Source organism: Polypterus senegalus, chromosome 2 (genome assembly GCF_016835505.1).
Source record: "Polypterus senegalus isolate Bchr_013 chromosome 2, ASM1683550v1, whole genome shotgun sequence".
Lineage (NCBI taxonomy): Eukaryota > Metazoa > Chordata > Cladistia > Polypteriformes > Polypteridae > Polypterus > Polypterus senegalus.
In genome coordinates, this window is record NC_053155.1 from 54,129,936 (window position 1) to 54,148,022 (window position 18,087).

Genomic DNA, 18,087 nt, shown 5'->3' on the forward strand with positions numbered 1-18,087 from the left:
GAGGCGGCCAGGAAGGCACAAGAGACTGTGGGCCTGGACTTGGGGAGATCGGTGCGAAAAAGCACTGGGGGTGCACGTGAGCACAAACTTTGTACATAAAATTGTAAATAAATGGTGTGTGGTGACAATATGATGTCCGTCTGTCTGTGCCGGGGCCAGCGTTCACAATATATAATGTAGATAGGGGTGTGTGTGTGTATATACAGTATATATATATATATACACATACATACATATATATACACATACATACATATATATACACATACATATACTTGTGTGTATGTTTGTATGTGTCTATATGTGTGTGTATAGCTTTGGTCACTGAGTGCAAGGGAAAAATAATAAAATATAGTCTATAAGTTATTAAACAGTAAAACATTAACGTTTCAAGAAGTACAGGTACATTGAGCACTACTGGAGTGGTTGTGGGTAAACTACATTTTAAAGACGGTGTAACACAACAGGTAAGTAACTAACAGCAGCTAAAATGTATATGGATCATCTCTCGGTAGTTGATCCCTTTTGAAAGGCGCTACACGACGGCTGTGGTATAGAAATTACATTTTCTATGTGAACGTTCAAATTTGTGCCTCTGGTAATGTGCCTTACCGGCATTTAAAGAAAATTAGTTTTGTGTCCTCTGCAGTGTTAAGAGAGAAAGGCTTTGGTTTGGCATAAAAGGAAAAAAGGTGTAAAGAAAGGAAAGTTGCCTTTTTCTTTTATATAGTATAGAGCAGTGTTTCCCAAACTCGGTCCTGGGGACCCCCTGTGGCTGCAGGTTTTTGTTCCAACCGGATTCTTAATCAGTGACAACACCTGATAACACTGATTTCATTTAATTAGCTGGTATTTTTTTTTCTTTTATTCGACATTGAGAAAAGCACAGCAGCATAATTTTTACATTTATAAGACATTTATAAATATTTGTGCTTTTGCTATAGATTTAAATGCTTAACTCTCTTTTGTTGATTTCATTATACTTTGCCCTTTCTCTGTGCAGTTTTTCCCCATTCGTTGTATCTTAATAATGACAATTTAAAACAAGCAGATCAGACACCCAGGCAAACAACACTGAATAATCAAAGGCTACAACTACTTTAGAGTCAGACCCACTAATTAGTAAATAATGGATTAATTAAACAATTAGAACACCTAGAAAAGTAGAATGAAAATCAAGATGAAAATACTGTTAAAAAGAAAACAAAAAACATTCCTATATAACTGCTTGGTACATTTTAATATTTTTTTCGCAAACTTAGTTTTCTAATTTCTATATTAGTTCCCTAAACACAGAACTTGGGAAATATCAGTTCACTTAATTAGCCCAGGAGTTCAATTAAAAAAAGAAGCTGGTTGGATCAAAAACCTGCAGCCACAGGGGGTCCCCAGGACCGAGTTTGGGAAACACTGGTATAGAGAGATGTGTTTGCTGACGTTATGATCGCCTTTTGGGGACAGTCGCGGTCGGTCTTGTGTAGACTGGTGAGACGTCCCCGCCATTAATCGGCTGTGATGGCACTGTCAGTCCTGCACTCGTGTGCGTGAATTCATAATCCGAGTTTAGGACCTCATAATCATATACGTGCAAAAGAAAGTGTGAATCGCCTTAATATTATTTTGCCGTGGTGTAGAAAAGGGGTCCTGTGTTTGCACTTGTCTGGGCTATAGCGCAGGGGGAGGATGAAAAAAATTAAAAGTGCTCACTTTGACTTAAAGCAGAAGCTCAGTCAGCGTCTCAAAGGCCGGCACAGCTATGCACGCGTGCTGGCTGCTCTACTTTTGCTGGGCAGGAGACCCCTTTTGTACACATGTTCATGATATCAAAAGTCTCAGCTCTTTGGAGGTAATTCATATATTATATATATAGCAAAATACCCGCGCCTACGAAGCGGAGAAGTAGTGTGTTAAAGAAGTAATGAAAAAGAAAAGGAAACATTTTAATAATAACGTAACATGATTGACATTGTCATGAGTGTTGCTGTCATATATATGCCTGCCTAAATAAGTCACCGCTTTGCTCTTACTTTATTTACCGCTCATTTAATCACGGCTAATGGCGGAAAAATTATAAAATGGAAGGAGGATGGCTTTACCAAAACAATTATTGATGGCGAATCGATTATTCATAAAGCTTGAATTGGTGATCTGTTTTTCTGTGTTAACCTCATATTTTTCATACTTCTTCTCAAACTAAGGTGGTGCGAGGGTAAAATGAATCGGGATGCGCTGATCAATGTAATCGTGTACCAGGAAATCATGCATTGACAAAAGCTCCCTTTGCTTGTAATGCAAAGTGTGATTAAATGCATTATTTTTAACGCGATTATGGAGCACATGCATCAAGCTTCTCAGCTGTGCTTGTGCTAAGAAAAGGAAAGATTTTAAAAATAACGTAACACGATTGTCAATGTAACCTTTTGTAAGTAGTGCCTGGAGGATTCAGTGTGGAGAAACTCTAGAGAGAGCGTGTGTATTAACTTGTGGATTTTTCTGTGAGTATTTGGTGGCAGTCTGATGAAGTTGCTTCGGAAGACGGCGTTAGCTGCAGAGCTCAGCTCAGAGTGAAATGGGATGAATGGGCGGGGAGATGATGACGTGACTCCCCACCCGCCTTTAACTGTCAATCCCCACAAACACAGTCTCGGAATTTGCATAAGCACACCCCTTCACCTACAATTTTAACTTAGTTACAAAGTGATCAAAACTCTCGCTTATATCCCGCCCTCTCATTAAACTTGTATCCCGCATTACCTGTGGGCATGTGAAACGCCAGCGTAGCCTGTCTATGAACTTAATTTAAAGTTTAGGTTTACACCTTGCTTTCTTTCCGAGGTAGCAGCACTCATGAATATGGTAGTATATGTCACTCGCTCGCTTCTTATTGTTTCGCTGCCTTCTCAATTATATAATGCATGTTTTCTTAAGCGCTTTTTGGAGGTCTTCCTGGTTTTCTACGCACTGCATTGACAGTCAGTTCACGTGATTACGTGGGAGGCGTGATGATGTCACACGAAACTCCGCCCCCACGCCATTGCAGCTCAACTCCATTACAGTTAATGGAGAAAAATACCTTCCAGTTATGACCATTAGGCATAGAATTTCGAAATGAAACCTGCCCAACTTTTGTAAGTAAGCTGTAAGGAATGAGCCTGCCAAATTTCAGCCTTCTACCTACACGGGAAGTTGGAGAATTAGTGATGAGTCAGTGAGTGAGTGAGTGAGTGAGTGAGTGAGGGCTTTGCCTTTTATTAGTATAGATATATATATATATATATATATACATATATATATACATATATATATATATATATATATATATATATATATATAATAATGACTGACTGACTGACTCATCACTAATTGTCCAACTTCCCATGTAGGTAGAAAGCTGAAATTTGGCAGGCTTATTCCTTACAGCTTACTTACAAAAGTTAAGCAGGTTTCTACACGTAACGGTCATAATGGTCGATAACGGTCGACAATGTCCGCCATGTTGAACTTTCTTATTTATGGCCCCATCTTCACGAAATTTGGTAGGCAGCTTCCCTGCGCTAACCGAAACCGATGTACTTACTTATTTCAGTGGTATGACGCCACTGTTGGCCGCCATATTGAACTTTCCAACGTCACTAATTCTCCAACTTCCCGTGTAGGTAGAAGGCTGAAATTTGGCAGGCTCATTCCTTACAGCTTACTTACAACAGTTAAGCAGGTTTCATTTCGAAATTCTACGCGTAACGGTCATAACGGTCAACAACTTACGCCATGTTGAACTTTCTTATTTACGGTCCCCATCTTCACGAAATTTGGTAGGTGGCTTCCCTGATCTAACCGAAACCAATGTATGTACTTATTTCGGTGGTATGACGCCACTGTCAGCCGCCATATTGAACTTTCCAACATCACTAATTCTCCAACTTCCCGTGTAGGTAGAAGGCTGAAATTTGGCAGGCTCATTCCTTACAACTTACTTACAAAAGTTAAGCAGGTTTCATTTTCCAAATTCTACGCGTAGTCATAATGGTCAACAACGTCCGCCATGTTGAACTTTCTTATTTATGGCCCCATCTTCTTGAAATTTGTTAGGCGGCATCCCTGCACTAACCGAAACCAATGTATGTACTTATTTCAGTGGTATGATGCCACTGTCGGCCGCCATATTGAACTTTTCAACAGTCTTTGTTACTTATGGGCCCATCTTCAAGAAATTTAGTACACGGGTTCCCAAAGCTAACTGAGTCCTACTTACGTACATATATACGTCAATAGCCTGCACCTCGGTCACCGTGTGAGGTGGCATTGGGTCCCCCATCCCAACGCCTCCCACGTTGTTGGCTGCCTGCCTATATAAGACCGTCCGTCGCTCCGTCTCTACATTCCCTTCCTTGCTTCGCCACGGATTCACGCCTCCCTACTGATAACTACAGCCTTTTTGTTTAATCCACGGCTTCTCCGCTGTTTTATTGTTTGTTTATTACAATTATAGTTATTGTATAGGTATTTTACACTTACTTTACATTGCTCGGGTACCCATTTCCTTTATCATTTCAAAGCCCATTACCATGTCTATCGAGATGATCACTATCGATCAAAGAACTGTCACTTACCAAGTGGTTTCCATGCCCGGAGATGGCACCTGCTTTTTCCATTCTCTGTGTTACATATTGCACGGCCATATCAGGCTCACTCTTGATATCCGAAGGTCTTATGTATTGAATGACTGGGACAGGTTCAAGTTGTGGACTGATGACGGTACAGGAGATAATTATACTGCACAGGAGCACTATAAGAGTGAAATGCTTAAGCCCTTCACCTATGGTTCTGCATGTGAGTTGATGACTGCCGCTGAATTGTTCGGTTGTCGCTTTCAAGTGTACTGAAATGGCCAAATATTTTACACCTTTCGACAACCGCCAATGCCTCTTAAACATCTTAGATTCACAGGTGACGATTTCAGTAGTGGACACTTTGATGTTTATGAATGTTTAAACTCTCAAAAGCTGGATGTGATTTTATCGATGAAACCGGTTGTGTGCTTACAACGCTTGACAGATGCCAAATGTCACTTCAACACAACAAATCCTGCAAATACTGTCGGAATTGAAACAAACCATGAAACTCAAACCGATTATGACAGCAGCAATCCAAGCTGTGAGATCTGAGACAAGATTACTGTTCACATGGCCAACTGTAAGTTACATGCTCAAAATTAAAATCAGCGTACAGCTTGGTCATCTTACAACCGGAGGGCTGAACTGACAACATGGTATACAAAGAGATCCTTAACAAATAATTATTGGCATATTTTCCCTCAGTTTAAAAAGGTTCAATTTTCTTCTTAATAAAAATTTTAATGCAGTACTTCGCGGGTATTTTGCTAGTATATATATATATATATATATATATATATATATATATATATATATATATATATATATATATATATATATATATACACACAGACACACACATATATAAATATATACATATATATACATATATATATATATATATATATATATATACACACACACACCTAAAGGATTATTAGGAACACCATACTAATACGGTGTTTGACCCCCTTTCGCCTTCAGAACTGCCTTAATTCTACGTGGCATTGATTCAACAAGGTGCTGAAAGCATTCTTTAGAAATGTTGGCCCATATTGATAGGATAGCATCTTGCAGTTGATGGAGATTTGTGGGATGCACATCCAGGGCACGAAGCTCCCGTTACACTACATCCCAAAGATGCTCTATTGGGTTGAGATCTGGTGACTGTGAGGGCCATTTTAGTACAGTGAACTCATTGTCATGTTCAAGAAACCATTTTGAAATGATTCGAGCTTTGTGACATGGTGCATTATCCTGCTGGAAGTAGCCATCAGAGGATGGGTACATGGTGGTCATGAAGGGATGGACATGGTCAGAAACAATGCTCAGGTAGCCCATGGCATTTAAACGATGCCCAATTGGCACTAAGGGGCCTAAAGTGTGCCAAGAAAACATCCCCCACACCATTACACCACCACCACCAGCCTGCACAGTGGTAACAAGGCATGATGGATCCATGTTCTCATTCTGTTTACACCAAATTCTGACTCTACCATTTGAATGTCTCAACAGAAATCGAGACTCATCAGACCAGGCAACATTTTTCCAGTCTTTAACTGTCCAATTTTGGTGAGTTAATGCAAATTGTAGCCTTTTTTTCCTATTTGTAGTGGAGATGAGTGGTACCCGGTGGGGTCTTCTGCTGTTGTAGCTCATCCGCCTCAAGGTTGTGCGTTTTGTGGCTTCACAAATGCTTTGCTGCATACCTCGGTTGTAACGAGTGGTTATTTCAATCAAAGTTGCTCTTCTATCAGCTTGAATCAGTCGGCCCATTCTCCTCTGACCTCTAGCATCAACAAGGCATTTTCGCCCACAGGACTGCCGCATACTGGATGTTTTTCCCTTTTCACACCATTCTTTGTAAACTCTAGAAATGGTTGTGTGTGAAAATCCCAGTAACTGAGCAGATTGTGAAATACTCAGACCAGCCGTCTGGAACCAACAACCATTGCAAGCTCAAAATTGCTTAAATCACTTTTCTTTCCCATTCTGACATTCAGTTTGGAGTTCAGGAGATTGTCTTGACCAGGACCACACCCCTAAATGCATTGAAGCAACTGCCATGTGATTGGTTGATTAGATAATTGCATTAATGATAAATTGAACAGGTGTTCCTAATAATCCTTTAGGTGAGTGTATATATACACACATACATATATATATACATATGAATACATATAGATATATACACATATATATATACACCAACACACATATACATACATATATATACACATATACAAATCCACATATATATCTACATATATATATTAGGGGTGGGACTCGATTAAAAAAATTAATCCAATTAATTAGAGGCTGTGTAATAATTAATCTTGATTAATCATATGTAATCGCACACGTAAATTTGCCCCAAATCACAAATGTTTTTTTTAATTTAAAAGGGTTTTAGTGGGCTTACAGAATCAAATAATAGACATGGACATGAATATTGTAAACTCAAGCTCTTTTAATTTCTGAAAAAAAAAATGCTTTTAAACTGCATTTGAATTTAAAACAGAAGCAAAAATATCATCCCTGGTTAAAATTGGACAGACTTAAAAATAAAGTGGTAGTTTAAGTACTTTAAGTAGATTTTCAGAATAGTATTGTCTTTAAATAATAATAACAAAAATTTCAACATAAAGTGCAGTTTTTCTTCTTAAAAAAGTAAGTCAGAAACATAAAAGGTAATTTGACCAACTTAATCTTTAAACTCTGAGTAACCTTAGCCAAAATTATTTTGTACATTAGGCTAAAACAGTGTGATCATTGAACATTTTGTAATTAGATGTAATTAGAATTACTAACGGTCACAGAAGTCCAATGATCCCCAGTAAGAGCCACAAAGTCCGCTTTCTGTAATGCATCTAATTTTGCTTGCTTTTCAGTGTGCACAAAACCATGCTTTTATCAAGGCTTCACTCGGGTAGTTTTTTGAAATGAAATTTTCCTCCGATCAGTCGTAGGAACGCACTTTATTCCGACTCTAACATTTTTGTAGCTGTGATGTGTGCATCAGTGTAATCGATGTACCAGGAAATCATGCATTGACAAAAGTTCCCCTTTGCTTGGAATTGAAAGTGTGATTAAATGCGTTATTTTTTGTTATGGAGTAAATGGATTGAAGCTTCTCAGCTGTGCTTGTGCTAAGAAAAGGAAAGATTTTAAAAATAACGTAACATGATTCTGCTAACGCATATTTTTCATACGCCCCAAACCAAGGAGATGCGAGGTTAAAATGAATCGGAAGCGCATACATACTCAGTACATCCCTCTGAGAATCAAACTTTGATGTCAGCGCTAGAGGCTAAGCTCTACAATTAGCCACAGTGTGGCTTGTCTATTTGAGAGTATGTAGATCGGGTATATATATATATATATATATATATATATATATATATATATATTCGCAGGAGAAGTAGTGTGTTAAAGAAGTTATGAAAAAGAAAAGGGAACATTTTAAAAATAACGTAACATGATTGTCAATATACAGTAATTGTTTTGTGAGTGTTATTGAGTGTTGCTGTCATCAAGGATTTGATTATCATTATTTGTTTCAATCAGGGTCGTATTTGTACGATGTGTTGTGTTCAAGTTACATTCCGTGTTTGTCAATCGTTGTAAAGATAACAGGTTTCAATCATCGATTTGTTTCTTACTGCATCAATAAACAGCTCGCTCTTCTTCTTTATCTGAGACCTGACACACTGCATGCACGGTTTTTTTACACTTTCTTCCTTTAGCGGGACATTCACTTTTTCCACCGTGTGCTTTGTTTCCACAGTAGCTGCACTTATGAATATGCTTGTATGTATCAGACGCTTCATTTTTTTTGCTGCCTTCTCAATTGTGTAATTCGGTTTTTATTCAGCACTCTTTGGAACTGTTGCTTTTGTCTGTGCACTGCGTCAGTTCACGTGAGCCGCTTGGTGTTCTTGCATCGAAGGTTCCCAGCTGTGCTGGTGCCATCTCGTGTGATGTCCACGGCTGTATGTAATGTTATCTAAGACCCGGCACTTAAAACTTTCTCTCGCAGTTTCGCTGAGTTTGTGCCAAACACCACCCTGACCATTTCATCTTCCTCTGCATAAGCACAGTCCTTCACCCGTGAATATTTAGCGACAGTGTTTCTATTGGATTGCCGCTGCCGGACAGCCTTATATGGGCAGGCACTAAATTACAAACGCCAGCGGCAGCCTGTCTATGAACTTAATTTAAAGTTTAGGTTTACACCGTGCTTTGTTTCCGAAGTAGCAGCACTCATGACTATGGTAGTATATGTCACTCACTTGCTTCTTATTGTTTTGCTGCCTTCTCAATTATATAATGCATGTTTTTTTCAGCGCTTTTTTGAGCTCTTCCAGGTTTTCTAAGCACTGCGTTGACAGTTCACGTGATTACGTGGGAGGCGTGATGATGTCACACGAAACTCCGCCCCAATCCCCACCACGGTCATCCAGCTCAACTCCATTACAGTATATGGAGAAAAATAGCTTCCAGTTATGACCATTACGCGTAGAATTTCGAAATGAAACCTGCCAAACTTTTGTAAGTAAGCTGGAAGGAATGAGTCTGCCAAATTTCATCCTTCTACCTACACGGAAAGTTGGAGAATTAGTGATGAGTCAGTCAGTCAGTCAGTCAGTCAGTCAGTCAGTCAGTGAGGGCTTTGCCTTTTATTAGTATAGATATACAGTATATATACTTTTGAAAAAAAAAATATAGTATTGGTTAAAAGGTTTTGCAAAACCCCCAATTTTTCCAGTTTTAATTGAAATTTAAGCTTGTCATTTTTCAGAGTTTTACAAAAAAAGCCTTTCAGAGAACAAATGACAGGTTAACAACTTTTCTAGAGCAATGGAAGTGCATTAGTGCACAAGTTTTGAAAGTTGTTGTAAACAATTCCTACAGGTGTCCAAACTTGCTGATTACTCACAAACCCACTGTCTCTGTAAAAGCAGTAATGCAGCAAACATTGTTGCTACGCCATTTGACGCATTATATGGACAATATTGTAATATATATTGGTATCATAATGGTAAGAAGAGGGCAAATAACAGAGAAAGACAAATACACCATTATAAGCCTTAAAAGAGCATTTCCTTTAGAGAGATTGCAAAAAAAAGCCAAAGTGTCAGGTAGCACAGTTTCTTACACCATCAAAAGGAACCTGGAAACTGGAGTTTGCTCTGACAGGAGCAGGTCTGGCAGACCTAAACCACAACAGATTTGTGAGTGCAATTCAACTTATGTGCCAGGGTTCCAGTGAGGCACTATATTAAAGTAAGCTTCTGTCAATTTTTTGTTGTTGTAAGGAAAACTGTGGATAGATTCTTTTGACGTGATGGGATGTGAATACATTGCTGGTACTAAACAGATTCCCATCCCCTGCAAGTCAATTTGATTCAAACAGATAAAAGACCACAAAAACAAGTAAGGGAATATGGCAGGATCAGTCAGTCAAACCTGGAACAGAGAAATGAGTGGCAATGTGAGGCTACTTGAGTCTAAATGGTGGAGCTAGGAGCACTATGAGGTTGGCATTATATTTGATGGCTATAACAGCCTGAAATAACTGAGCCATTTTGGTATACTTTTTCACTGTTTTCAGACCTTTGTTCTTTTGTAGCATCTCTTAACCTAGAATGATGCATTGAAGATCACAGGAAAAGGGAACAAAGGGGCAAATATGAATGACAGTAATAAAGAAATAAACACACAAAGGCCCCGAAGGACTTTTGTGGTTTGATTTTTTTTACTTTTGTTATCCATTTGATTCTGGAGCAGGACATATATAATTAATATATTTTGGGACGCAGGAGGGAATATATGACCCTTTACTAAAGAATACCCCTTTCAAATACAAACTCATATTTTTTGATTACCAATCATAAATATGGTTATCCTCCCACATTCTAAAAGGTGAATAGGTTAATTCAACTGGCGACTCTGAATTACCTCTAGTGTCTGTGTGTGGGTGGGTGTGTGTTTGTGTGTGTGTGACTTCCTGTCCAGAGCTGTTTCTTGTCTTGCACCCAGTGCTGCTGAGATAAACCCCAGCCCCCTGTGACCTTGAATTTTATCAAGGAGCTTTGAGAATATACAGTATGTGTTTATATTAGGGCTGGGAATCGATTAAAAAAAATAACTAATTAATCACATAAATATATGTGATTAATAGCTATTAATTACATGTAATGATTAAAACATAATTATAAAATTAATACATAAATCATGAAGTAAATACACATTAAATCTCAAATTTAATGTAGAATCTACACAAAGGAATTAAACAAAACGGCATAGTTTAAACGTAATCAATATCCTTTAACCTGAACTTTTAAGAAAATACTACTTAAGCAAGTGCAATCTGAGTTTAAATGCCTTCCTAAAAGGCAAGTTAAAAAGAAGTGAAAAAGTAATTATTAAATTGGTTTTAAAGGACACAAGTTTGAGTTGAGAACTCGGTCATTCAAACCATGCTTCATTTTATTGTTATTTATTTTTTTTCAGCAGACGCATATTTGGAAAATCAGGTTAGTGCAATTTCTAAATAAATGTAATAACGTCTTGTACTAATAACCAAATGACTTTTCTTAATTGACCATACTTTTCTTTGCTTCATCCACAATGTTTCATTATACTTTATTTTATTTTGCCATAGCTATCTATGAGTATATTTGCAATGTTTTCATTTAGCCTTGTCGTTGCGTTTATTTATTGAAGCACCTCCTAGTAGTATTTGTTGTGCAAGATGCTAATTAAAAAGGCTTTATTGGCACGAATCACATGCTGTATATTGTAGGGGTTAGATGTTATATAGACGTATTGCTAGATAAATAACTGACTGAAGGACTCAAGTGATGACTACTAAAACTGTTGACAGTCAGGCTGCAGAGAGAAGTACTTAGGATTGGTCGCAGTTTCTGAGAAACTGCAGTGTGCTACTATTTCATGCAATATTTGTAACTAATAATAAACTAACTCATTTGATTTTTTTTTAGTTATATTTGTCAATCAACCAGCACAGCCATTTTAACTGAAATATTGATGAGTGCAGCTAAGCGTACTTCACTTTTGGAATGAAAAAGGAAACACAATGAGGAAGACATACAAATTAAAATGAAAACAGCTAAAAAAAAAAATGCAAGAAATTACTTTAGACACTTATATGTGTGGTGCTGACATATTTTCCTAATGCCTGCAAGAATATTGTGAGTACTCCTGTTTTCCTTTCAGATCACAAAAATGTATATTTTACATTAATACAGTAGTTGATTCTCAATTAATTGCCTTTGTGTGAGTGCATGCATGAGTGGACACTTCGATGTTCAAGTGCCCTGTGTGGGATTGGTTCCTTGGTTTCATCTAATGATGCCCTGATAGGCTTTGAACCTCTCTTACCTCAAGCTGGATTTGGAAACTTTGAGGATGTTGTTATGCTACTCTAGCTGTTAAAGCACAGAAACAGGTAATTGGTAAGAAAGGCAACAAGAGACAGAAGAACAAATAATTAAGAAAGGTTATTTGTGCCCTTTTTACCATGGGAGTGTTTCAGAGAGCTGGAGCCACCCAGGGCAACACTAAGTACAGGACAGGATCCAACTCTGAACACAAAAACATTGGAGGACATATTAATCCCCACACTAACACTTTACTTTTGATCTACAATCTACAAGTCTACCATTAAAATATTTTAGAAAATGCCTGAAATAAATACAATTAACAAACTGAAAATATATAAAGTTTACAAACTAGTATTTTAAAAATGTTTTTAATTCTGAAGTAGATCTTTTACATTTTGACATTCCAGACTGATTATTTAAAAAATACCATCATCAGTGGGCTTCTACTTATTCCAAAGCTAGAACATAAAAATTACTGTACCTTCTAAGGACTCTATCAATTTTGGATTAATGTTCAAGTCAAGCAGTCGGATTTCTGCTAGTTCATTCTCCTCAATCAGAAGTTGTATGATTTTTTGTCCCAAGAAACCACAGGCCCCCGTAATTAGGCAAACATCTCCGATGAGAGACATCCTGCAGCTGTAAAAGAAATCAGTCTGCTTCAAAGATGAAAACACTTTAGTCAAGTCTGAATCCAGACAAAGCAAAAAAAAAAAAAAAAAACATTACCAGAACAGCTCTGTAGAAGATCTTAAATCCTAAGACACGATGCCAATATATATGCGCATGTTGAGGACGAGGCGAGTGATAAATCAGCTTCAACCTTGAAAAGCTGCCTAGTGGAATGTCAAGGACTTCCCTGTCAGGTAACAAAATGCCATTATTTATCTGTCTATTTAAAGATATGCAAGAATACTAACTGAAAAAGAACCAAAATTCTTTGAGAAGTACAACTTTAGAGAGTCATCTGTTTCAATTTTATTAAGTCACATTAGTTTGTTTTGGAAAACAGTCAAAAAATGCACTTTGGGATATTCTACTATTGCACAGCCACCTTAAGTTGATTTAAGTCTGAATGGATATTTTGTTTAGCCTTTCATAAGTGTTTGTAATACAATTGCTTTAAATCTATAGGATGTCACATGCAGAATTAAATTCAAGTTGAAATAAAATTGAAGGGTTTCTTTAGCAGAGGACCTCCAATCATGAGTTCACACCCCGTGTTGCCAGGTGCACTGCTTCACTCTTTGTTTCCAACTGTTCTTTTGTTGGGGGATCACTTTCCAATGATAACAATGTCTTGAGTTGATTGCTGTTCAGGGTCTTTTCCCTATTCTGCAGTTTCATAAATGAAAATATGCAACATTAACAGCAGGTGACTTAGACTGCATAAAGGATCATCATTTTGGCAGTGCGAGGTTTCACAGTGTGTAGAATCCAGCCATCCATCCATTATCCAACCTGCTATATCCTAACTACAGGGTCACCGGGGTCTGCGGGAGCCAATCCCAGCCAACACAGGGCGCAAGGCAGGAAACAAACCCCGGGCAGGGTGCCAGCCCACCGCAGGTGTGTAGAATTTGTTTTTGATTTATTTATTTGTTTCTCATGGTACACTGCTGGGGCTGGCCTGCTCACCCCAAATTTCTGTATCATCACTGCACTGTTTGTATCATGTGTGCTGCAAGTGTTATGTGAGCATAAGCCAACAGCTGCTATGATTTGGTCATGCTGATGTGTTGCAGCAATCTTTAAAAATGGGAAAATTCATGGTAGGGGCATGCTCAGCTCTTCCTGATCCATCTTGAAATGTTAGAAAGTTTTTCATTACATAGTAAAAAATAGACACATGGAATAAGTTGCAAAGTATTGTGGTAGACAGCAGAACCTTAGGGACCTTCAAAACTCTACTTAATGTTATTTTGGTGTAATTAAGTGGATAGGAGTGGCGAGCTTTATTGGGCTGAATTACCTGTTCTTGTCTAGCTTGTTCTAATGTGATTTGCCTGGATTTCAGCCTTTACATCAACAAAAGATGCAATTTCGGTCCTTATTTGTACTTAGACCCATCATCTCTTGGGGAGAAGCTGGAGGCTCTTACAAAACTGCAGGGTCTACAGAAGTGCCCAGTTTGTGAATTCTGACCACAGACTTGTTGTCGCTACACTGAAGATCCAGCTTAGGTCCAGTAGGCTATCAACTACTAGGAGAATGAAGTTGGACCTGACCAGACTCCAAGATCAGCCTGTTTCTAATATGCATGTATTTTGTGTGAAGAACTTACAAACTTGGATGCAACTGTTGATCTTAATGTGAGGTGAGAGACCTTCTCTGACAAGAACCTGGAGGATGCTGAGGGTTGTGTTAGTGTTACTAGTGTTCCCTGAAGGGGGTGTTTCATCTCGTAGAGCACCCTGGATATCATTGAGAGGTGTTGCAGTGCATGGCTTGATGGCAAGTCCGGTCTGCACCGGGAACTGAGGATGAATGTGAGGGCTCTAAGGGCAGATAAGTAGGCATTTGTTAGAGGAGTCGATGAGTAAGTGACACACCATCTATGTTCTAGTGACCCGAATCTGTTCCATAGAGAGTCGCAGTCATGGCGGGTGATGGAATGGTCCTTATGTTTGACGCTGCAATTGTAACCTGCTGGGCTGGCTAGCTTGTTAAAGCTCATCCTCTGGCTAGAAAGATGGACATCTCTGAGTCCACGGTTCTTAAGGCTGATCCTCCAATTAGCTTTGAACCATTCAGTCTCACTAAGATTGTACAGGTGGTGAACCAACTGATGGTAGGGAAGACTGTGGGGATCTGTGGTATCCGGGTGATCTTCTCCAGGCTTGTGGTAAGGCTGTCTTCCTTGCATTGTAAGTAAACTATGCTACCATTTGGGAGACGGGCGTCATCCCAGCTGACTAGAAAACGGAACATGTCGTCCCTGTTTGGAAAGGGAAGGGTGATCGCTTGGATTGTAGCAACTTCCCTGGGGGATAACACTGCTCTTGGTGCTGGGTAAGGTCCTTATTAGTGTCATCCTCAATAGGATCCGTGATCACTTCACATACAAGCTACCAGAGCTCTCTGGTTTTTTGCCTAAGAAGCCTACAAACCACATCCTGGCACTGAGGGTTCTCATGGAAAGCAAATGCAGATATTGGCAGAGTTTCTTTGCAAATTTTGTCAATTTTCATAAAGCGTTCGCCTCTGTTGATGGAGCTGCCCTGTGGAACATCCTGAGACTTCGTGGGATGCCCTCAAGGTTGCTGAATATCATGGCCAGCCTGTACACTGGTACTGTGAGTACTGTGCAGAGTGGAGGCAGAACCTCTGCATTTTTCTCTGTTGATTCTGGAGTTTGTCAGGGCTGTGTTCTCGCTACTACTCTGTTCAGTGATTGCATGGGTTGGGTGTTGGGCAGGGTCGTGGGGTCCAGTGGCTGAGGGGCATCTATTAGTGAAGAAAGATTCACTGATTTTGACTTTACCAATGATGCTGTGATCTTCTCAGAGCCAATGGAGACTCTGATCGGGGCTCTCAAGAGATGAGGAAACTGAGTGTCTGGGCTTGTGAGTGTCCTGGATAAAAAACAAGATCCAGGCCTTTAATGATCTCTTGGGTACAGCCATGAGCAATGTGTCTTTCTGTGGAGAGAGTGTTGACCATGTCGAGAGGTTTACTTACCTCGGCAGTGACATTCACTTCCTATGAAATTAGTAGATGGATTGGGTGAGAATGGAGGGCTCCTGAGGTCACTGGAAAGGGGTGTGTGGGACTCTCAATATCTTTGCAAAAAGGACGAAGGTCCACTCCAAGTCTTTAGTCCCGGTGCTTCCTGTTTTGCTACATGCTTGCAAGACATGGACCCTATCCAGTGACCTGAGACGAAGACTGGAGTCCTTCGGTACTGGGTCTCTTAGGAGAATTCTCGGGTACCTCTGATTTGACTTTCTGTCGAACGAGCTGTTCCTGACTGAGTCCTGAAAGAGGCACATTACCTGCATTGTGAGGGAGTGTCAGTTATGGCAGCATGGCCATGTGGCGTGATTCCCTGAGAGGACCTGAGCGACTTGACCAGGCCAAGGGGATGCCCACTTGACAGCTGGCTGTTGCAGATATATGGTCATTTTATGGTGCGGGGTTGGAACGGGATTGCTGGACCGTGTGTCTGCCTAGTGGGTTGCTAACTGGGATCCCGAGCTGTTTTGTTGTGTGGGTGGTGTGGCAATACACTGTACCAATGCATGCTTCCCAACCTGTCCTGATCATAGTACATTATGTGGTAATTTCAGTATCTTGGCTCAATATGATCGTGTTTAAGTATTGATATCCTCACAGAACTGAAGTGGAGCAAAAGTGTTACTTTAGCTCAGTAACCATAGTTGCTTGAAAACTGTAGGTTCTCCTCTTAGTAAAGAAATAACCTGCAAAGTGGCTCAATGAAAATTCATCTACAACAAAAATTTAATACTAATGCTATATTAACTTAAATTAAATGTGAAGTGGAGAATTAATCATATTGTGGCTAAGAGCTATTATTCAAATTGCCTACAATAAAGTTAAAAAAAAATCATGGGTGATTCCAGAATATATTTAGGCACCATCTACATTAAACATTCTTGTGTGATTACTTTCATTTTTTGCTACTGGTCACTACAATTTTTAAATATGGCTTTGCTGTGTTATGGTTTGTGCACAAACTATGATGCCTTGTAGACATAATGCATTTGCCAACCTTCACCTTATCTTGTTATTTTTTTTGTAAACATGCCAAGGTTATTGCCCATGTGCCTCAATGTAACATGTTTCTTCTTTGACGTTAATTTTGTCGGAGTAATGAACATACAATTTGTTCTTTCTAGGCATGCAATGAAAGACTCAATGTATATGTCAGTAAATTAAGCATTCAATGTCTGATTGACTAAACTTATGTAAACTGGATTGGCAAAGACCCATAATAAACTGAGTGTTCATTTTTTTCTGATCATCTTTTCTCCTAAATTTTATTTAAACATTTATAGATTAAATAAGGAAAAATGTCATTAAACCACAATATATTCAGAACTTACTAAAGGAAACGAGCTGATTCAGCCTATTAAGAATCTCAGGGGAATAGAATAATTATATTATTAATGAGTATATTTTATTATATATTTTCCATGTGTTACATTATTTGAGGGAGGACACTGTTTCTTAGTTGTTACAATGGATCCCAGCAGCACCATGCATTAAGTTAAAATCCTTGGATCTTGTCTACAGAGAAGTCCGTGGGTCAGCACCTATGTATATGGAAGCACTTGTGATGTCCTGTGCTTCTTCTCATCTTCTCAGTTCTGCTAGTGAACAGTGTCTGTAAGAGACGCAGTGAGACACAGCTGGCCACAATACTTGTATGTCAGTTTATTGTTTTGGTGGTGTTAGGGAAAACTTTCTGCATGGGCTTTTGAAGTGTTTCTGACTGTGCCTGCCTGTGAAATGAAGGTATTGAATTTATGTTTTAAAGTGCTTAAACTGTTATAACCTCAAGTAGTTTAAGTAGATCAAGGATGATTCATTTATATGGGTAAAAGTTCACTGAAAGAGGCCTCTGAAGGGATGGGATATGAGAACCCTTTTCTATCTAAAAGAGGGCTTATACTGTGTAAAAGGAATAGACTCGACACACTTAAAAAGGTTTGGGGCAGCCACCTGTATATTATTCCTGGCTGCAAAATATTCCTTAAATAGTACAGAGATGTTCTCAGTATGGAGTCCAAAACAGAACTGTTGAGGGTTTGTAAAAATGGCAGCTTAAAGGGACCAGACAGGAAGTGACATAAGGTAACCGGAAGTGATGTTCTTCGGATGTTAGATTAGGTGCCGGAAGTGATATTCTTCTGGGTGCCGGAACTGAAAGTGATATTCTTCTGGGTGCCGTAACCGGAAGTGATATTCTTCTGGGTGCCAGAACTAGAAGTGACGTCATCTGCTCTGAATCAGACAGGTTTTCCCGCGGGTGGTCTGTAGAGATAACAGGAGAAGGTTTAGTGCACCCCACCACCCCCTGGCCTGGTGTGGAATTACCTTTC

General features: G+C 39.1%; 1 protein-coding gene across 2 annotated transcripts in view; it reads right to left on the minus strand.

Moving 5' to 3' along the window:
* hsd3b1 (hydroxy-delta-5-steroid dehydrogenase, 3 beta- and steroid delta-isomerase 1) overlaps window positions 1-12,780 on the minus strand; it is a 23,737-nt gene extending 10,957 nt beyond the window's left edge. For both annotated transcript variants that reach the window (XM_039743717.1, XM_039743716.1), the window contains exons 1-2: window positions 12,752-12,780; window positions 12,504-12,661 (exon numbers count right to left, since the gene is read on the minus strand). In XM_039743717.1, the coding sequence (XP_039599651.1) occupies window positions 12,504-12,654 (151 nt within the window). In that variant the 5' untranslated portion in view covers window positions 12,655-12,661; window positions 12,752-12,780. The remainder of the gene's footprint in view (window positions 1-12,503; window positions 12,662-12,751) is intronic.
* Window positions 12,781-18,087: the final 5,307 nt, after the last annotated feature.